This window comes from Rhipicephalus microplus, chromosome 8 (assembly GCF_043290135.1).
Source record: "Rhipicephalus microplus isolate Deutch F79 chromosome 8, USDA_Rmic, whole genome shotgun sequence".
In the NCBI taxonomy this organism is placed as follows: Eukaryota; Metazoa; Arthropoda; class Arachnida; order Ixodida; family Ixodidae; genus Rhipicephalus; species Rhipicephalus microplus.
In genome coordinates, this window is record NC_134707.1 from 33,064,345 (window position 1) to 33,087,357 (window position 23,013).

The window sequence follows — 23,013 nt, forward strand, 5'->3', positions numbered from 1 at the left end:
ACTTCGCATACACTGAAGGGCCCCCTTGGAGTCGCAGAATATAGCCCACTTAGCAGGAGATTTTCGTGTAACTAATGGAATTGCGGCTAGAAGGGAGGTGAGCTCGGAGCCCGTAAATGTTGTGTCGTGTGAAGTCTTAAACTTCACGGTGATCGACCGAGATGGAATCACAAAATCACCCGTCAAACCTCCCGAGACTGAACAGTTCGTATAGATATGAGTTCGCTTTTCATTAAGTATAAGCAAAAGGTCCAATGAAATTTGTCTGAGGGCTGCAGATGACAAATTAGCCTTTTTTGTTATCCTCTGGATTTCAAGGTGTACAGGTGGTCTTTGCAGGCACCACTCCGCGCAAAGCGATAAGGTTGCGGGTGAGAGTCTCCAGGAGATGGAATGATGGTTAGCCGCCACCACTCTGGAGAACTCTGCCTTCGGTCTTTTCATTGGCACGCCAGCAAGGTGGTGGTTAGGCAGTCTGGATATATGGTGAATGTGCACCCGGAGTGTGTTGACAGTTATATAGGTCGTAATCGGGCGGTCTTTGGCAATGGCGATAGTTGCGACCATGTTGGCACAAGCTAGGCAACCTCAAGCATGTGCGTAGAACTTGGCCTTGAATGCATTGCAGGACCCGGATGTCGGTTTTTCTGGCATTTGAAAGCACGGGTGTGCTATACCGAAAATAGTCCAAGAAGAGTGCTCTGTACAGTTCAGGCATGGCTGACACTGATGCTGCCCAAGTTTTGCCGGCGAGAAATTTTATTACACTGGCGATAGAGCTGAGCCTCTTCTGCAAGTGCGCCATGGGAGCACTCCACGAAAGATATCTGTCAATAATGATGCCCAGGAATTTATGACGTCTCGTATAGGAAAACCTGATATTCTCGATGGAAACGAGATACCAGAACATCGACTTGAGCGTAAAAGGCACTGAGGCGCATTTCTGGGGAGAAATTCTTAGTCCTCAAACACGGAGATACTTCGACTTTGTTTCTCTCTTTTTGAAGCCTTGCCCGTACCTGGGGTCGCGTCACTGCGGAAGCCTAGATGCAGATGTCATCGGCATACACAGAAAGATTGGCTGATGGAGGCAGTACTTGGGCTAGTCCAATAATCCGTAGGTTAAACAAAGTAGGACATAGAAACCCACCCTGTGAGACACCCCTATAGGTGTAATGGTCTACGGTGCGGCCTTCTGCAGTGTTCATAAAAAACGATATTTTCAATAAGCAGCTTCGAATATCTTTAAACATTTCTCCACCGATTCCAATATTTTTCAAGGCATCGAGAACGGCGCCGTCCATTACGATGTTGTAGGCCCCGTTCACGTCGAGGAACATAGCAACGGATTTGCGCTTGAGGGATGTCTGTTGTTGCACAGAGGTCAGCAGGTCGACGACATTGTATATAAAAGAACGGCCTCGTTGAAAAGCAGCCATAGCTTCTGGATACATATTGTAGTGCTCTAGGTACCATTCGAGGCGTTTAAGTACCATTCTTTCCATTACTTTTCCCTCGCAGCTAGACAGCGCTATAGGCCGGTATGATGCGAAGTCAAGCGGCGATTTTCCAGGCTTGAGGCTTGGTACCAAGCGGCTCGGTTTCCACCTGTCAGGAACGACGTTCTCAGTCCATGACTGGTTGTATCATTCCTAGGCAGAACAAATTTAAAATGAAAGTTCTAAAAGATAATATATGATATTTGCCCCGACCTAACCACCACGAAACTGCAACATGACTATTGTTTTTAAGGACAGATTAATTGAAAAGGTTAAATGTCAAAAATTTGTAGGAGTGTGATTTTAGGAATATCTGGCCTGGAGTACACATGTAGACAAAATTGTAACAGAATTAAGCAAAACTGTTGGCTGCTTATACAGATTGAGTACTCTGGTTCCTTCTTGACTAAAAATTTTGTTGTACTACGCACTATTTTACTCCCGACTAACTTACTGCATAAGAATCTCGGACACGACCACACAAAAGAATTATAAGAAGCTGATTGCGCTGCAAAAAAGAGTTCTATGGGAATGTGAGGGTTATCGTGGACCTTTACAGAATTTTAGAACACAGCCTGTTTTTATCAAGTACTCTATGTTGAAGGCAAATCAGCTGTACTATTACAACTTAATGCAACATATCAAACAAAACAGGACACACTATACACCGGATGCACCCAACAACCCGTGTTACAGCTTTCGGCAAAACTATCTGAAAATTGCAAGAATAAGAACGAACTATGACAAACAGTCAGAAAGTTACCAAGCACCTTCACTACTCAATAGAATACATGAATTTCACGACGAAGTTATGGAAGCGTCAAGTGAATCATTTAAAACATTGCTCATTTCACAAAATCTTGAGTTTGTCTGACAAAGCTTCAGCATGTATTTTCAATTTTCGCGTCTTAATTGCAAATTTTACTTTTCGACTTGGCCGAAATGACCTATCAATGTATTAATCAACATTTTTGTTGTTGTTTTGGCAACATATTGTGTTTATTCTCACTTTTCCACTTTTTTGTACACATGGTCTTTTAATTTCATGACTATTCAGTGGAATTTGTCTGTACACTATAATTTGTATTGACTTGCGCTATGTACGGCCTGCGTGCCGAGCTGTCGTAAGAGAAGAAGCCTTTGTCAGGCCACATGGCCTTTAGCTTCTGCTTCCATTCTGTTATAAACAGAAGAAATAAAGTCAATTCAATTCAATTCCGGTAGCAGATCCCAGCCTCATCCACCAAGATTGCATAACGCAACATATGTGATTCCATCAGGCCCAGGTGACGATGAACGCCTGCAGGTAGCTTGGGCCGTGTCCAGTTCCTCGAGTGAGAAAAGCACATATAGTTCAGAAACACGCGCTACAGAAGCATTGACGAGAACCTCAGCACTCATGGTGACCTCATCACCCGCAATCCTCACGCAGGAATCTTCGGTAATGTCAGCTTACAGGCGGCCTTGTCGGCGAGCCAGTATATTGAATGGATGTCGTCGTTGTGGATTCGACCCAAAGCCACGTATCATTCGCCATATAAGGGGCATCGGTTTGCGAGGATCCAGTGATTCGCGAAATTTCATCCACCATTGGCCCTCTAGCTTGTCCATTCAACGTTAGATTTTCTTTTGTAAACGTCGAGCATCTCTGTGGTCATGAATTAAATTAGTTCGCCGGTACCTCCTCTAAGCGCGCCTCCGAATCGCACGCAATTGCTCAAGTTGCACATCAAACTCTGTGCGTTTTGATGTGTGCGTAATGGTGCTCCTAACCGCTTCCATTACATTTCCGATTACCTCCTCTAGGCCGCAGGTGACATCATCGCACGCCTCATCCACCTCTATCTTATACATTGACAAATTAAGTTTTCTGTAAACTGAATAGGGATTTTCGAAACCTGTGACCTTCAAATACGTTTGAATATGGTCACTGCCGTGAGCCTCAATATTGTTGAGCCATCGCACTTCTTGAGTGAATTGCCGTGACACCAATCACAAATCCAAGCAACTGCTGTTACTAAAACCACGTATATACATTGAACTGCCATCATTCAGAATGTGAAGTTCGAGAAGTGAGGTGAAATGAGCAAGTTTGCGGCCCCTGGAATCCATTTTGGTGTTACCTCAAAGGAAGTGTTGAGCATTAAAATCCCCAGTGATAATCCAGGGACCAGGTGTAGCCATCAAAGTGTCATGCAGTCTTTCACCGCAGAAATTAACAGATGGAGAGATGTAAGCTCCAATAAGCATGAAGGCTACCTTCTGTTTTGTAACACGAAGGCACTCGAACTGATTTCCGTTGTAGGGCTGCACGAACTGTGGAATGTAGGTTAGATCTGAGTGAATAAATACTGTGGGCATTCATTAGGCAAATGTAGTTTCTTCACACATGTTCATCATCTAGAGTGGTCGTCATCTTCATCTGCTGGGGGAACTTGGCTTGCCTTGCTTTCGTGCTTCAGGTGTGGTCACTTCATCGTGTCTTCTGGGCCTAATAAATGTTGCCTTCACTGTTGCATCACAAGTGGTAGAGTGTGCTCTGCAATCTTCCATCCTCTCCCAGCCCGCTCTATCTCCTGGTGCTCCACTCTGGTCGTCTGTGCCAAGTGTCCGGTAACATGCCTCCAGACGAGCCATCCAGCGCTCCTTCATCTACCTCTACGGCCCCGGCTACCGCGGCATTATGGATTATCACGGCGCACCAGCGTGATAGGCCCACGTTCACCGGACTTCGAGGTGAATATGTGGAGGATTGGTTAGACCAGTTCAATCGAGCGAGTTCCACTAATAACTGGGATGATTCTGCCATGCTTCGCCGTGTTTCTTTCTATCTGACAAGCGTAGCGAAAACGTGGTTTTTCAATCATGAAACGTACGTCATTGACTGGACACGTTTTAAGCAACAGCTTCGCCAAATCTTCGGCACCCAGGTGGTTCGTTCAGCCCTCGCGAAGAAGACCCTGGACGCTCGCAAGAAACAATGCGGTGAGTCTTACACCTCGTACATGGAGGATGTGCTTGCTCTCTGTCACCGTTTCAGCACCTCCATGTCCGAATCAGAAAGGGTTCGCCATCTATTTAAAGTGATCGGCATGGTCGCGTTCAATGCCTTGGGCATAAAAAACTCGACCACGTTTGCTGACGTTGTTGCCACTTGCCAACGCCTAGATGAACTTGAGCACCAACGGTCACCACCGGCCAGCCCTGAAAACACCCCCACGACTGATTCCTCATTGCGTGCTATGATCCGGGCGATTATACGGGAATAGCTGCAATATTTCGGCCTATCAGTGACACCGAGTTCACCTCCCCCCTTCCTATAACACTCTTTTGCGCGACTTTATCAAAAAGGAATTGGCGTCCATGACCAGGCAAGCGTATGTAGACTCTCCGATGCCTCGACTCAAGCCGACGTATGCACAAGTCCTCCCTGGTTCACTACCGTCGTACAACCGTGGCTGCACACTCGACGCCTGTTTCCCTGGCTTTGATGACTCCGAGTGCGCCTAGCCAGCCCTTTCACCCACCATGACGGCCACCTCATCCGGTCTGGTATTACTGTTGCAAATTGTGTAGAGGATGAGGAGTGACATGAACATCATCGGGCAATTAAATTACTGTTAGAAAAGAGAGAAGAGGTCAACGGGTGGGCTTCGTCATGGGCAGCTGCTCGTCTTTTTCTCAACATTCTGGTGCCGAAACTCCTCGGTGACGCCCTTCCAAGACTGCTACTTCTGATGGTGTCATCGAAGCAGCTGCGCAAGAACCGTGGCGTCGTCAGGGCCAGCGTCACACGAACTATCACGCTCCTGACCAACGAGCTGCAAGCCTCCGTTGCCGATGCCAGTCAGGTCGACTCCCAGGTTGCCTACCTCACTCATAAGAACGCCGAACTCGTCACCTTAAACAAAGAAATATTCGACGCGACTGATGACGATGACTACGAGGAAGAGCTCGAGGTTGCGGAGGAGTACGACCGAAGGGCCTCTTACAACTTTGCGGCCTCTTCCTCCGAGAGGCCGCAAACAAAGCGACAGTAACGGGTGAAGCGAGATCGGTGGATACATCACCTAACGCCAACGCCGGTGGTGCCAGCACCGCAGCCCAGAGTCAGGTCAGTGACTCTTCTCGAGTAGCCGATGCGATTCCCAGTCAAGAAACGATGCCGCGTCATCGCACGGTGGTCCTCCCGAAACTACAGATCCCGACGTTTTCCGGCGCACTTTGCGAATGGCAGTACTTCTGGGACCATTTCAGTGCCACGATTCACCCAAATGAAGACCTTTTTACAGACCGAGAAGTTCAATTACCATCAGTCGTATTTGAGCAGTGCAGCAAAGAGAGCAATTGAAGGCATCCGACTAACTGAGGGCAATTACAACATCGCGATCAAGACCTTGATGGAGTGATTTGGTCGACGTGGTTTCCTTGTCAACGAGCATGTTGACCACCCGCTCGCCTTAGCGCCAGTGAAGACGTCAGCAGACCTAAAGAAACTTCGGCTGCTCTACAACGAGGTCAACTTTCGAGTCTCCACGTTGAGTGGTTTGGGCCTCTCTCCGGACCAGTACAACGTGGTCCTCAAGCACGTCCTCAACCGCGTCTGCCGATTGACCTCGCAATTTTTTACCACCAGAAAGTGCAGGAAGCGCCGCAGGAAACGTCCGGCATCGCAACACCTGAACAGAGAGCTCGCCAGGCTGCTGAATTGCTCAATTTTCTGCGCATCAAGTTGAGGTTCGGGAGGAAAGCAGGCCACAACAAACGGCGTCTGGTTTGTCACGGTCGTGGCCTGAAGAGGTGGAACCTCCGCCAGCACTGATGGGACATTTGCCTACGGCGTCCGAACTTGTTGCCGAATCTGTTACAGTTACGAAAGAGCTGTGCCCTTTATGCAGCAGTTGTCAGCCTACCATCGCGAACTGCAACGTTCAACTCTCAGCCGAGGAAAAACGGGCTCGGTTGTACACTGGTTGCTGCTGCAACCGTTGCGGCTTGCAAAACCACATGGCCCGTTTTTGCCGACGCGCACGCAGCATCACCTGTAGTAAGTGCAACCAACGACACCTCGCTATCTTCTGTGAATTGTTCACACCGGCAGCCCCAAACGTGACGACAGTGACGACAGTGAACCAGGACGACCCGCGCATCACCTGGCGAGGCACTAACACGCCTTCAGGGAAATCGGCCCCAAGCACCCTGAGCAGAATCAACACAGTTCTTCTTCAAACAGGACGAGTCTGGATCGAGGGCGGGTCCCGAAAGTGTTTCGTGCGCATTCTTTTTGATAGCGGCAGCCAGCGCACATTCATCCGAGCGCATGTTTCAAAGGACCGCAGATTACCGGTTATCTGAACCGAAGAACTTTCTTTGGTTACGTTCGGCTGCTCGAAGTCCCGTGAAGTAACACGCTGTCGGCGGGTAGCTTTGACTCTACGAGGCCAATGTAGGGACATGGCGATAACTGTGGAGGCCTTGGAAGTACCCGAAGTGTGTGCAGTTACAAGTCCACCACTCAGTACTAATGTTTCACAGCTTTTGTGCGACAAGATCTATGATGCTGCAGACATCTTTCATCCCGACACCTGGTGCCCACAGGAAGTGAGCATTTTACTTGATTTTGACGTCTACTGGAAGGTAGCAACTGGAAGGATACGTCGCTTGTCTAGTGATCTTACGGCCATGCAAACCAAGTTCGGCTGGACCGTTCAGGGCACCATGGAACGCGAGAGACGTTCAACATACACAAGTGCTCTATTCCTGTACTGTAGCACAAAGTTTTTTCCTAACGGTGATTTTTCAGCAATGTGGCGTCTCGGCGTAATGGGGATCAAGGTACCTGCTGAAAAATGAAGCAAGGCTCCACCAGAACTTGAGGCATTTCAACAAGGCATCATAAAGTTTGACGGCTGCTACAAGGTTCCGCTAAAACCACAAGTTTTGGGTAGACATTCAGGCAGCGATCATCGAAGATTGGGAGAAGGCTATCCACAAGTGCAATTGAACTGGTTCAAGAAACGTTCTGAATTGTATAGACACCATGGCAAGGCAATCACAGCGGAGTTTAGCAAAACAGAGACAAGGCGATTTGAAATACCACCGCCACAAGGCGATGGCTATCATGCGCCTCGTCACGCAGTCATTCATGAAAATGCTGTCACACCAAGGCTTCCTGCTGTGTCTGACGCCCCAACGCACGCGCTAGGTCATGCCTGCCACAACGATGCCCTGCTGAAGGGTTCAAAGCTCAACGTGGATGTTATGCAGTTGCTGCTCGTCTTCCAGAGCCAACCAGTCGTCCAATGGAAGTTCGGGAGACATCTTTGGTGGGAAGACTGGTCATACTGGATCACCACCTTGACAGGAAACACATTGAGATGGCCATTAGTGCTACAGGTTGAACGCCGAAGGCCTCACTGTTGAGAGATGCGAAGTGTGTTCCTGTGTTGATGGTAGCGCACGTTCAATGCTATGATAGCTAAATGGTGTGGTCAGTGACCCAGAAAAGAATAATATTGCGCGCATGTTGTATGGTGACTCGCTTCTGGAAGGGCAAGGAAAGCGACTGGTTCAGTTAGCATTTATTCTGAAGGCAAATCAGCGAGAAAATTAATCTGGGCTAGCGAGACTGCCTCGTGATCATCTTGGCCCCTTAGGAGTATGTTACGGATGATTGCGGCCGCGCGACCACAAGCAGGAGAACCGAGGAGAAAGAAGAATGGGAGGGCACGAGCGGTAGAAAATAAACATGAACGTTCTTGTATAGGGCTCGGGTCTTGAATACGTGACAATTACTGTGGCTATCGGGGCCACATTGCACGTTTCTGTCGGAAGCGTCAGCAGGACGGGCGTCATGGATTCGACCACTACGAACGGTATGATGGGACAAGTTGGTCCGCTTTTTAACGTCGTCCTTATGATCCGCCGCTACGTCACTCACCGTCGCCAATTGCTACACCTGAGCCGACCCCTCCTTACCGCTCTACAAGACGCCACTAGCCATCACCCCTCCGCTACTCCACGTCTTCATTGCGACCTGTCTCGCAATTCACCAACAAACGCCCGGAAAATTAACCTTTGCAGCTTTTGGAGGAAAAGCTGCATCGAAAGAAGAGACATAAATTCGTCCAGTGCGTCCATATAATACAATATCTGTTTTATTGGAAGGTGTGTACATGGACACTTTAATTGACACTGGTGCTTGTTTGTCTGTGATTGATCGTTCCTTGTGCTCACGTCTGTAAAAAGTCACCACCTCTTATGATGGACCTACACTGCCCGCTGCTCAAGCGGACGCCATTAGGCCTGCCGCTGTGTGCACCTCTCGAGGTGTGTTTACGAGGTGTCTCCTGACGGGAATAGTACCAGAGTCTTGGAAAAATGCTAACATCATCTTAATATATAAGAAAGGAGATGACAAGTACTTGAAGAATTACAGGCCGATCAGGTTGCTCTCAATAGTATAAAGCTATTTACAAAGATAATATCTAACAGAGTAAAGAAAACATTATAATTCAATCAACCAAAGGAGCAAGCACAATTTCGAACAGGCTACTCACAATCGACCACATTCACACTATCAATCAGGTAATAGAGAAATGCTCAGAATATAACCAACTACTATACATAGCCTTCATAGATTACGAGAAAGCGTTTGATTCAGTAGAAATATTAGCCGTCATGCAGACACTGCGAATCAGGGCGTCGATGAAGTATATATAAACATCCTGGAAGAAATCTACAGGGGATAAACTGCTACCATAGTGCCTCATAAAGAAAGTAACAGAATACCAATCAAGAAGGTTGTAAGGCAGGGGGACACAATTTCCCCAATGCTATTTACTGCGTGCTTACAGGAGGTTTTCAGAAGCCTAGAATGGGAACAGTTAGGGATAAGAGTTAATGGAGAGTACCTTAGCAACCTGCGCTTCGCCCATGACATTGCATTCCTTAACGAGCGGGGGTTGAGGATATCATAGTTGAAATCAAGAAAAGAAAATGGACATGGGCCGGGCATGTAGAGCGTAGACAGATTAACCGCTAGTCATTAAGGGTAACTACCTGGATTTCCAGAGAAGCAAGCGAGTTAGTGGGAGACAGAAAATTAGGTGGGCAGATCAGATTAAGAAGTTTGCGGGTATAAATTGGCAGCAGCAAGCACAGGACCGGGTTAACTGGTGGAACATGGGAGAGGCATTTGTACTGCAGTGGACGTAGTCAGACTGATAATGATGATGATGATGATGATATCTGAGTGTTGATGCTCGCGAATAGGACAGTTACGAAACAGGTGATTTGTGAGGAAAATTGATTGTGTATAGTACATTTATTGTTAGCAATCGTTACTACCTATGTTAGTAACCATTACTAACTGCGTTAGTAACAGTGGAGGTAGTAACGGTTACTAAACTCCCCGGTTACTAAGCTCAATTACAAATCGGTTAGTAACATAGGTGACAAGCAGTTAGTAAACCGAAGTTAGTAAGTATTACAACCTTTTTTATGAGTGTGGGGGTGGCCATTTTTGATTTTTAGGGGCGAAGCTCCTTATGGCATGGCTTGTGCGTCCCCCGTTGTCGTAGTGCGTAACCTGTGGCACATGCCCGCATACCAGTGGCAAATACCCCCTTCGGGAGCATATGTGCATGTCAACATGTTACAAAAAGACATAGCACGGTGTAATTGTCACGCTCTCAGTGATAACAAAGCGCTGTCAGCAGAAATGTAGAACGTACTCTTGTTTAGTCTTTGGATTGTCCGCTGGATCACGGTACTTGTATATGAATAATATATAATAAAAAGATGCGAGACGGCAGTACTTGAATTCTTCAGTAGATGGACGCAAGGATGGACGCATGGACGGACAGCCAGGCAAGCAGACGGACAGAGGCACATCGTCGAACGAATGGACGCATGCACAGACAGACGCACGGATGGGCGCCCGGACGGATGGACGCATGAACAGAAGCACCGACGAATTGGTGGACGCTTGGACCAAGCTTCATCATTCATTCCGTAGGTATGCTGTGATTTATTTGTAGAACCACTTTGCAGGACACTTGGTATTAGCAATGAAATGGAAAGGTCTGGATCACAGGCATTTGAAGTGCGTGATTTGGCGTACGCTGATGATTTTGCCTTTCTTGCTGTTGATACAGAGAGTGTCAGTTAGTTATTCAGGATGACGAGTTTTGCGAAACAAGCCGCCGTGTGATGAATAAGGATAACAGCGTAATCTTGTAGCACAGCAATAAGAATCTTACGCCTAGTATTTTGGAAATAATCAGTAGCTCACTACACCTAACTGTTATCTCGGGGTGCCACTGGGCAAATATAAAGGCCGCGAATGGGTTTAGTTTGAGAAAACAAAAAAACTGCGTGCGACAGCTGAAAGAAAGGGCGGGCAAGATTTATCAATATTCTCTCGTACCACAATCTGTAACGTTTTTTTTTGCTTCTAATAGTATGTATACCTTTTCTAGCACTTACTTTCGCGCGTAGAAGCATTCAGAAAAGTAGCATGGCGTTTGCTATATTCATGGGAAGCTCTACGTGGGAGTGCACTCCAAGCACAAATTTGTTTCGTCGAGTTAAATAAAAGGAGAACTTTCTTTGTGTCACTTGTTTCTGAACGAGGTAGTATCTCATTTTATGCTGTTAATAGACCAGAGAGATCCGTTTTTACGTTGTGTGTTTCAAACAATAATATTTTATCACATGCCTGACTTATTCGTATGGTCAGAGAGAGGAGAGCGATAATCATTGTCGCCGTTTTTCCGCGAAGTTGTGTTGTCACATTGATTCTTCAGGGCCAGGCTATCTATGTACCATTTATGTAACGTGAAAAGAAACTAATTTAGCCAGAGCCTTATTTACGGCGTACTATTCTTTGTAGCATTTCCTAGGTTAGTTTTGAAAACAAGCACCAGGCAGAAACGTTTTTAAAACGAGTTCAAAACAAGAGCAAACCACCTAACATAAAGATCTTTTTCAAACTACATTTGGAAACCTTGGCTGTGAAAACGTGGCTGGAAGACGGAGGGGTTTATGTACCAAGAAAAAATTCGTGCTTTCGTTGTGAAAAGCCAGACACTACTGAATGTGTATTTATTGACTTTAAGAATGTCATATTCTTCTAGGACAAACTGCGGATGACCTTACTAATAGACTAACGTCTTAATCCGCAAGGAATACGCTTTTTGCCCTTGTAAAATTCTTCTCAGCATTTAGACATTATGTTTTTGCTTAGTCTACAATTGGTATGGCGCAGCTTGCTAGTTTATAGACACTGTGTTGATATATTAAAATGTCTTACTAAGTGTTTCATAGGAATTGCTCTTAAAGTACGAGATGTGTATAATAAGACATACTGCAATGAAGATGTGACAACTTTATTTGATGTATAATGCATATGAACTGCGTATGATGCGTGATTGTAAGACTATCTTGACCTGTAGTCATGAAGGCAATAAAGAAAATTTTCGCTTCCATCGAAATGTGACCACCGCCACCGGGATCGAATCCGCAATCTTCGATTCAGCTGGCGAGCATCGCAACTACAGTTCCACCGTGGTGGACATTACAAAAATTACGCCATCTCCCTCTAAAGGGCAAGTAGCATCCAAAGTAGCACACGGGTCGACTTAATGTTCTGTTCATCATGGGCCCTTCCCCCCTTCCCCGAAGTGGAACACACCATGAATTCTCTGCAGTTTCTGTTGCTCTCACCCGTCCCGAACTCTCGTTTGTACACACATCGCGGGAGCACATCCATTCATGGAAAGTGTGAATAATCTCGTTTCTCGACGCCACCACGCCATTGCTGAGACAGTGCAACAGGAGAGGCGACGGCATCTTACCAAGCTCTTTACACAGGTTCGAACACGGTAGCGCGTGAACGCATTCTGACAGAGCTTGGGCTAGCTGTTGCCAAGGCGCGCTATTACAGGTGGTCAAGTGGACCGGATCGGACTCTGTCATACGTTGTTTCGCATCTAGTAGTATAAAGAATTATTAGTCTTTGTACGAAGCGTAAAACAAGAAAAGAAACAGTACACAAAGCAAAATCGAAAACAAAAAAGGGTTGTAGCAAACAAATAATACGATAAGTAACTACAGTATACAGTAGAACCTCGCTTACACGTCTTGGGAAAAAAAAACCACGGAGGAAAACACGAAGGATAAAAGTAACGTTCGGGAAAATGTGCGAACCCAATCTAGCGTGAATCGAGGAGGACAAGTTTCGCCTCAAGGTGGACGCTCCAGGGCACACACGCCGGTACAAATACTCACGTTGGCTGCAGGGCAAAAAAGAATTTTTTTAAAAAGTTTAGTAATTCTATGCTGCTGCCTCTCACTGCCGAACAAGAAAAGTTTCTTCTGCACTCATTGTAGATCCTTCTCCACTTTTTCATTGATTTTCATGAACAACAAGCTTTGTAAAGCTTCCATTCCAGCAAGAGTTTCGGCGAAGGTAGTCGTTCGGTCCACACTTTCGTTCTCGACGCTGTCTTGCGGTGTCTGGTCCCCCCCCCCTCCTTCTTCACTGCGTCGCTCCACACCACCTCTGTGACAATCTGGGCGACACTTTGCGGCTTGCAAAACGGAACGTTGTCATCTATCGAGACTAACTCGACATTAGGCGCATCGGCGCCAGTCGTCAATTTCAAACACACACGCCTCAGGGTCGCCTTCGCTTCTTTCTGTATCCTCCTATGCAAGCTGCCACTAAGGAACGTACTCTCAGAAACGGGTGCTAGCCTTTTAACTCGTCACACTGTCCCAAGTGCTCAAGTAGGGCATCGCGTCGAGAAGCGATAAGTCCCCGTGGTCATCCCCGCGTGAAACGCGGAAAACGTCGCACAATACATTCAACGCACGGAGTCCCAATACACATCAAGGCAAAGTGGTTAGCGATTGTTACGCTGTGTGGGTACATTGTTTCCGTGCTGTGGTCACGCTATGAGGCCACACAGAAGCTACACGGGTTGCATTGAAAATGCAAGAGATTAACTGTGCACCAATCAACGGCAACAGCGAGGACCGCCTGTATGTATGCCCTTGGGAGACGTCGAGTTTTGTGTTCGTTGCTGGATATGGCAGCACGGACAGCTGAACACACAACCAAAACGCACTGGGCCTTCCTTGTACTCAAGGCCGGGATGCATGGCAAAACTTTATTTCAACTGACGATAACTGCAGACGATTCCATGCAAGATAACCATCAGCCCAAGGTTGACGTTACACGCTAACCTTTTGAGGGCTCCCATTGAGTTTCAAATGCTAACGATACCCCCGCAACGCCCTCAAGCTTTTTGTACAGTATTCAAAGACACATTTTCTTAGCAGCTTTGGTGCCTCAAAAAATCTTGCCTTTTGTTAGACGCTACGTGGTAGTCGGGTGGTCACCACGACGACGTTTCAATATCTTACGGCGGTCGCTGGGATGAGGGCGGGTTACTTTTAAGGGTGAACCTTCCTAAAGTGCATCATGTCTGCCATCCGTGATCATGACGATGACAAAAACTTTGAGTGAAATGAGGTCTCAGGCCTTGCCAACCACCAGACTTGGACCGCTGGCTTCGTGGACCACACCCACTTTTCTCTAATAGACTTTATACATGAAGAAAACTTATATGTGTATTTTTGAATAAAAAATTATGATGCCAAGGGGCAGACTTCCGAAATAAAAAAACAAGAAGTTCTATACCCTGGAGATTCTCTCACAAAATTACCTAGAGGAAAATCTGGCACTAGGGAGCTACCGTATGCAAGGGAATACTGGGATCTGTGAGCTTCGAAGTTGATTTGGATTCGTATATCTTAAAGACACGTCTGGCTTCACACTAAAATGGTTGGTTTCTCACTAAATGTGCGCTTAATAAGCTACTTATGTTTTTTCATTGCACATAAACGTGTTTTTACACTGAGAATCATTGAGTAGTTGTACAACTTTACGAAGCAGAAAAAGTAACCTGCGGCTACTAAACTTGTCAGGCAACTGACAAAGCCAGCTTTCCCTGTGCCAGTTTATGTCGTCTGTTTTTTTAGCCGTTTATTTATGCCGTTAAGAAAGTGCACGTCTATTTTAGAAAATAATAAGCGTGAACGAGATCCACTTCTAAAAGTTTTGTTTTAGAGAAGCTTCATTTGCGCAGGTGCATCCGCTTTTGAGCCGCAGCCTCGCTCAACACGAGCCAAGACAAACCTCGCAGACACATGCACTTTCATTCCCATTGCTCCGACGAAGCCCCTTAAGATATTCACATAGACGGTGGCATCACATTTCCCCCTAGGTATGTTTGTGAGAAACTAGATATTCCAGATCACACTTTCTCTTTCTGCCATCACGGCACAGCACATGCCAGTTACCCACTATACGCATAAATAAAAAAAAAGTGGGATTAGCGCTCCTAGAGTACCAAGCAAGATGAAAAACCACATTTGCAACTACAGGCTGGCAACTAAACAATTATAGCTACAGTCTAAGAGACAGATGCCACGTGCCTGTTTAGTAATAGAAGTAAAGATGGTAGGAATAATCCTACGATATACCAAATATTCTGGTGGTGCACTGGCCATTAGTTTTACCTGTAGCAAAGCTCCACCAAACTTCTTTTTTTAGTTAATGCCTAATTTTTAATGAGACCTACAAAATAACTTACAATCTTACTCATATGCTGCAGGTATATTCTGTTGTCTAGAAGTACGTTTGGAAATTAGTTTAGAAATAGCATTTTCGCACCGCCGTGGTGGTGTAGTGGCTAAGGTACTCCGTTGCTGACCTGCAGGTCGCGCGATCAAATCGCGGCTGTGGTGGCTGCATTTTCGATGTTGGCAAAAAAGCTGTAGGCCAATGTGCGCAGATTTTGGTGCACGTCAAAAAACTCCAAGCGCTCGAAAATTTGAGGTATCAATCAAATTATAAGTAGCATTTTTTTCAACTTACGCGTGCCCGATCTCGTGAGCAGCTGTCAAAACGAATTTTTCAGGTTCTCTGTCAGCTGTCATCACAATAACATTCGTTTTCGTGCATGCTGATCCAACATTTGTTATCCCTGTTTTCAAACAGAAAACATGACATGTAAGCAGTAATATCTGAACTTTAATATATTAAAGACATTCGAGATTGTATGGCAAAACAGCGCCTCCTCGTTATATGATACAAAGAAGGTTCTTGACGTTGTTCTGATGGCAGTGTCATGACTCAAAAAATGATTTATATTTTTGCGCGTAAGTGCATAGATCAATTTGAGCGTGAAAGTATTTAAAAAAAATGAAATGTTTTAACTGTGCTTGTGCATTTTTTGCTAATCAAGGAAGCAGGCACAATAACACGCAATACTCATACAGTGAACAAGCGTATATTTTTCGTTCTATGAGACGCTATAGACCGCATTTAGCGAATTAGTTAAAAAGTGTAGGGGTACCAAGAGTTTTGAACTGATTCAAACATAAAATTAGAAAAGGAGTCGCAACACGAAGTGCAGCAAAAAAAAGCTGATTCCGAATATGTTTCGGTATTAAAAGTGGCCAAGGCTTTTACTGGCGCTTCACAACTCAGTCGACTGCAAGCATGCTCCAATTTATCGAATACCCTAAGTAGTAATTAAAGCATCGTTATAGTTGATTATCGGTTGACGCCTGCTGTCTTTGCGTGTGCTATTTTTTAGAGATCAAGTAGTTCGTGTCTCAAACAGGCATCGAAGAACGGCGAAGTGATCTAATTTTGATTTTCCTTGTGCGCCAGCCATTTCATAATGGGCTATCTTGTGAAGTTTGCCAAATATTTTATTAGTATAATTAAGATAACTCTTGCTCACGGAAAAAAAACTACCAAAAATTGCTATGGCATTGAATACTCATGACATTTGTTCCCAAATATTGACAGCCAATTCACTGTTTTTCCCAAAAGCAGAATGTGTACACCCCTGTATATGGCCAGAAATACCATGTAGGTAATTTAAACGTTTCAGTGTTAAAAAAGACCACCCGGAAGAGCATGCGCCGTGCAATAGGATGACAATAATCCGGCATATTTAAAGCAATATATTTTGATCATCGACGAAAAGTGTCGTACTTCACAAACCCGTCTGTGAAACATTGTAATGTTACCAATGGTGCTCGCGTGAGCTTTCGGAAATACTTAACTAATCTTGGCTCTCATGTAACCATAGCATAAAGATCTAAAACAATCACTCAAATTTCTAAATATTGCGGTCTGGTCAGCATCTAACTTTGGCAATTACAATCCTGGATGAATTACAAATTCATAAAATTAAGCAATATAAGCACATGCTGTTCTTTTGAAGTCGAAGCACACATTAGGCAAAACAACTTCCTAGATTCGTTAGCTGGCCACCAAATAATGCAAAATTGTTCAGTACTAAATGAAACGTGTAGTTATATATGTATGTATTGAACTTGACAAGTGCCGAAACTATTTTCATGCATCTTTTATTGGTTACACTATATAGTCAGACTAACCCCCGTATTCACAAACGCGCCTCGACTCAACTTTCCCCCTTCCCTTGACAGAGTTGAGCTCTGCACTACAGCATGTCACAAAAATGACGATGTGCTACTCAAGAATCGCAGAAAATCATCGCTGATATGCCGCGACTTGTCGTGCCTAGAGACGGCACTCCTATTGGCTTTCTCAAGTGAAGGCGAAGCGTTGATCGAATGGACGTTCTATAATACAGGGGTAAGCCTTAGTTGAAGTTATGCATGCCTATGTGGAGACATACTGGGAGAAATCAGACATTCGTTGTTCAAGATTCACGCCGAAGCCAAGACTAAAGGCTTCACACCTAAGTCTGCCCTATGATCGTACTGGTGCAATATATGTGGTGATGTCGTCACACTCGGAAGACCATGGGGAGACATCAGTCACACCTTTCAAAAGCTGGTCAAAGGTGCAATCACAAAAGAAAGTTTGAGTTCCAACAGGCGGAAGTGGCAGCAGACCGCTGTGAAACTTCGCAACTGCGTGAACGTTATAAGTTTCCGAAGCCAGCGCCAGCACGTATTGTGGCTCCTGTGGTAGTAGTCTATCATTTGATACCACGTGACCGAGAATTGTAAGCTTCCACGTAGCGATACTGCTCTTAAATGAGATTCTGTTGGTGTGGGGTAGCCTTCAGACAGGCCTAGACACGTTTCAGGAGCTGAAAATCTTTTGCTAAATCGTTCCCAACGGCAATAATATAGCTGAGGTCACAGAGATATATGTGCCACTTAAAGCGACGGAAAATCACGTATATCTGGCGCTCGAAGGTAGTTGGCACTTACACAGGCAGTAAGGCATAACATTTACTGATATAAACCGCAAGTATAACAATAATGTGGACAATCTGTATCTGCCAAGGGCACCTTTCTATGCCACGAATTCAAATGTACGCACAAAAAAATACGAAAAAAAAACAAGGCGCTTGTTGAAAGCCAACTGCCTCGTCAATGTTTTTAAGGGTAGACGTCCTCTGGATTGACCGTGCTCAGGCACCAGTAAAGAAGGGGAAAGACAAATATGCTATTAACTTTATTCGGTGGCCCAGGTGATGCCCATGTATTTTGTGAAGGTGGGATAACGTCGCATTTAAAAATATCTTCAGCCTCATTAAGGTAACGTGAAGTTCTCCTGCTGAAACACGGTGTGTTAATTGTCGCACGGAGCATAACCGTGGTGGTATGGTGCCTAAGGTACTCGGCTGCTGACCTCCATCTCGCAAAATCAAATCTCGGTTCCCGCGACTGCAATTTTTATGGCGCTGACAACATTGTGGGATTGTGTGCCAGATTTGGGCGCAAGATAAAGAACCGCAGTTGGTTGAAATTTCTGGGCCTTTCACTACGGCATCTCTCATAATCATACGGTGGTTTTGGGGCGTTAAATCACACAGTTTCACGAATCAACCATTGTCTAACTGGCGAGTGGAAGTCATTGTTGTTGTAACAATTAATGGCGGATGTTCGGTCATGTGCATGTTGGACATCAAAAAAAAATTACGTGGCTGGTACAACTGCTTAAAAGCAATGAGAGCTCAAATGACAACAGTGCATCTGTGTTAATCGATGTGATTAGTTCGAAAGGTAGTAGATAAGAAGGGTTGAAGGTGCTGACGGCATCAAGGTGACATCAAGATTAAATTTGCCGTATGCTAAAAAGTTATTAGCTGCACATGTTCGAAATATTCACTTTTAGGCAGTATTAGTGGCCTCATTATCTTGGAGTAGCGCCCTCTAGTGTGTGACCACATCTTGAGGATTTCACTTTTAACCGCGCTCCAGCCGCCGCAGCTGCTGTACGCAGATCGTCTGCTCCAAACAGAAACTTTGTCGAACTAAGACCTTTTTGAGGGCCCACAAAGGATTTCAGCGACAGGTTTCGAGTGTGATTATATTGTTGTTAAAATTGCCGTCCAATAGACAGGGTCAGCAAATCCCCCGAAAGACAGACGAGTGCGCAAAAGCCACCGACCACATTGCAGCTAGTGAAATTGCGTCTGTGTTCTCGCTCGTTGTTCACACTTTCCGCCGTACGATACTAATTTTTTCGAAGACTTTTTGAATGTTACAGTAATGCTGCATTTCTCCAGCTTCTACAAGTAAGGAGATAAACTGATGAAACATCACGGTGTTTTATCGAGGGCGAGAGGATGTAAGACGCAGGCCACGTAGTGGATGTCGAATGCGTCATTGAGACTGTCAACGTTAGTCGCATCACCGTTGTAGCGACGTGGCCACCATCGCGCACCCCGCGGTTATAATAACCTGCGGAGCAGCATTCCAAGCAACGTGCTGCTTTCTTCTTTGTTTCTCATTCGTCTCTTCTACTCTTGTCACTTCCGATGCACTGAGTGCACCTGCTTTATTTTCGAGTCTCTGGTTCTCAGAATACAGTAGACGTTGTTACTGACAAGACGTGTCCGTCTCGTACGACCTGGCTCTACAAAGTGGTACAAAGCCGTTTTTGAAGGACGCACGTCACTGCTTCCAACCTTGCTCGTGGCAGGAAAACAGGCAGGGCGACCATTGACGGCAGAGACTGGTCAAGGCCAACCCAAAAGTCGCCTGTCTCACGTCATGGACAAAATCACAGGCCAGCAGTACCTGATGGACACTCAGCATTATTCCGGCACAAAAATCCGACCGAACAATACCCCCAATCTCCTACCTGCAAGCTGTCAACAGTAGCAAGATCCTCGTATACAAATCGTGGTCGCTCACTCTAAGCTTATTAGCTTGCGCTGCGTGTTTCGTTGGGTTTTCCTCGTCGCTGACGTGCGCCGCGCCCTCATTGGTGCAGGCTTCTAAAAACACCATGAAATGCTGGTCGACGTGAAACGGCAACGCCTGCTAGACATTACCACACTGTTCTCTGTCCATGGTGTTGTTTCACATGACTCGAACATAATCGCTCCAACTACAACAGTGACTGATGACCGTTTCGCAGAGCTTCTTCGAGAATTATCGGACATCACGCAACCACCTCACTGGACAAAACCCGTGCAACATGACGTCCGCCACCATATCATCACCACTGCTCCACCTGTTGTCGCTCGCCCATGGTGACTTGCTCCAAATAAGCTCCAAGTAGCCAGGGCTGAGTTATACACATGTTGGAACTGGGAATAATACGACCATCATCGAGCAGCTGGGCGTCTCCTTTTCACCACGTCCCCCAAAAGTCAGGTGACTGGAGACCCTGTGGAGACTACCCTTCCCTGAACGCAAAACTGTTCCCGACCGGTATCTGCTGCCTAACATTCAGGATTTCACATCAGCTCTACATGGCACAAGAGTGTCCTCTAAAATCGACTTAGTCAAAGCCTTTCACAAAATTCCTGTTGCTCCAGAATATTTTCTCAAGACGGCAATTACTACTCCATTTGGTTTTTTGAGTTCCTGAAAATGCCATTCGGCCTCTGCAATGCTGCACAAACGTCCCAGTGGTTCATTGACATGGTCCTACGTGGTCTGCGTTTGTGTTCGCCTACGTCAACGACCTGCTGGTGGCAAGCTCATCCCACGAGGAGCACTTGCAACATCTTCGTCAACTTCTCGAGAACCTGTCAACCAAAGTAATCATTGTGACCACTGCGAAAATTGAGTTCGGAGTGCCATCTCTTGATTTCCTGAGTCATAGCTTGGACAGCAGTGGAATTAGCCTACTTCCTGACAACGTGCAAGCAATCGTTGAGTTCCCAAAGCCTACATCAATAACCAAGCTGAGCCAGTGGTTAGGGCTTGTGAATTTCTACCGACAATTTATTAGGAACTGTGCTACACTGTTGGAGCCCCTGGACAATTTGCACTGTGGCAAACCCTCGGAAACTGCACTATACCATGGAACATCGCTGCGCAAAAAGCTTTTAACATCATCAAGAACGCTTTGGCTGTAGCCATACTGCTGACGCTCCACAATCCCAGTCACCCCTTGGCGCTCATGACGGATGCATCCTGTTCTGCACTTGGGGCCGTACTCCAGCAAAAAGTGAACTATCAGTGGCAGCTTCTTGTCTTTTTCTCCAAGCGTATGACCTCTGCCCAAAGAAACTACAGAGTTTTCAGCGTGAGTTGCTCCCCATCTTTCTCGCCCGGCGCCATTTTCTACACCTGCTTGAAGGCCGATATTTTACAATTTTCGCTGAACATAAACCTCTCACACATTTATTCGACCGATCTGACTCACTATAAACACCGTGCGAGGTGCGCCAGCTTGCCTTCATTTCAGAGTTTTCGACTGATATACGCCACATCAGCGGTGTTGACAATGCTCCAGCTGACGCTCTCAGTCACGTGGATGCCATCACCAGCAGTCGTTCTAAAACCTCCACCTCAACATCCTTTCCATTCTAACTCCAGGATCTGGCTGCAGCCCAATCAAACAACACTGAGCTTGAAAACCTACGCGAAGCGTCCACATCACTTCAGCTCGAACTAGTAACCTTTGAACATGTGCCTTTATTTGTGACACCTCTACAGGCACACCCAGACCAATAGTAACCCACCCTTTCCGTAAGAAAATATTCGACGCCTACCACAGCCTTTCTCACCCCGGGATTCGCGCTTCCCAAAATCTTCTTTCTTCACGCTTTGTCTGGCTCGGCATGAACGCCAACATCAGGGATTAGGTTCGTGAGTGTGCATTGTGTCAGCGCGCCAAAGTTCAACGGTACAACGTTGCTTCATCAAAGCCCTTCTTGCAACCCGACCAATGTTTCGCCGTTGTGCATATCGACATCGTTGGCCTACTACCCTTATGTCAAGGCTATCGCTATCTTCCGACATGAGTAGATCGTTCACCCGCTGGCTCGAAGCGACTCCTATGCCTGGCATGTGTCGCAGCGGCTTTTGTTTTTACATGGATATCCCGATTGGGCTGCCTGACGACGTTTGTATCGGACCGGGGTCGCTATTTCAAATCTTTCCTCTTTTCTGAGCTCCTGAAACTTCTTGGTATTTCACGCCTGCGTACAGCGTCGTACCATCCTCAAACAAACGGCCTCGTCGAGAGATTCCACCGGCACCTCAAAGCAGCACTCACAGCACACGGTTTCCCCGACAGGTGGGTTGACCACCTCCCGCTCACCCTACTAGGATTTCAATCTTCTTTCAAGAGGACTTCTTCTGCTCCACTTCCGAGCTTGTTTATGGCACTTCGCTTTGCCCACCTGCCGATTTCTTCGAAGAAAGCGGCAGTGCCATCCAGCTAACAGCAACATAATACATCGAGCAGCTGCGCGAAGTCTTTCAACACATTCTTCCGCAGCCGTCCACGTGCAGCGTACATCGCTCAGGACCTAAAAACAGCGACACGCGTGTTCATGCTGTACGACCCTGTGCGCGCCCTGTTTCAACCACACTATCTCGGCCCCTTCCGTGTGTTATAGTTCCGTGTTACGGGCGAAGCTCCGTGTAGTCTAACCTTGTGACTGGTCACGCATAATCGAGAGAAGAAGGAACGAGAAAAAAAAGGCAAAAGAAATGACTGATCATTTCTCGTCCCACCTCCTAAATGGTGTTACTCTGCTGCAGCTCTCCGATAGACTGCTGCACGCACTTTGCTTGAGTGCGCGGAGAACGAGTGCCTCTCTCGGTGTCCTGGATAGTCGCTGTACGTGGCAGGTCGTTGTTGAAGAATGGATAAAGGAGAGCAGTGGGCGCGTTGTAGACGCTTGCGCTAGGCTTCCATGGCTCGCGTCTTGTCGGTGTTACCCGTGCGCCATCTGCATTCTCGAACGCGATCGGACGCATGGACGCAGCACAGCTGAACGGCACACGGACGGATGATCAGAAGGACGTTTCGCCCTACTATTTATCATTGACTCTGTGGATATGCTATGATTAAGTATCACGAAGAACACACTCGTCAATGATCGAAAATTGATTAAAGAGAGTAGATAGGAAGCCAGTTCAGTGTTTCGGTATTAAAACATATTTAATAAAAGACTTACCATGAGCAAGTACTTTGGTTCCACGAGGAGAACAATACATTTTTCGTCTGCAATAA

General features: G+C 46.1%; 1 protein-coding gene and 1 long non-coding RNA gene across 2 annotated transcripts in view; one reads left to right on the forward strand and one right to left on the reverse strand.

Annotated features, from left to right (window-relative positions):
* LOC142768449 (uncharacterized) overlaps nt 1-23,013 on the forward strand; it is a 136,909-nt gene that overhangs the window by 64,427 nt on the left and 49,469 nt on the right. The window lies entirely within an intron of this gene.
* The window catches only part of LOC142768448 (venom metalloproteinase antarease-like TpachMP_B), a 103,509-nt gene that overhangs the window by 21,941 nt on the left and 58,555 nt on the right, over nt 1-23,013 (reverse strand). The window contains exons 5-6 of the mRNA XM_075870423.1: nt 22,958-23,004; nt 15,448-15,556 (exon numbers count right to left, since the gene is read on the reverse strand). Of these exons, the coding sequence (XP_075726538.1) occupies nt 15,448-15,556; nt 22,958-23,004 (156 nt within the window). The remainder of the gene's footprint in view (nt 1-15,447; nt 15,557-22,957; nt 23,005-23,013) is intronic.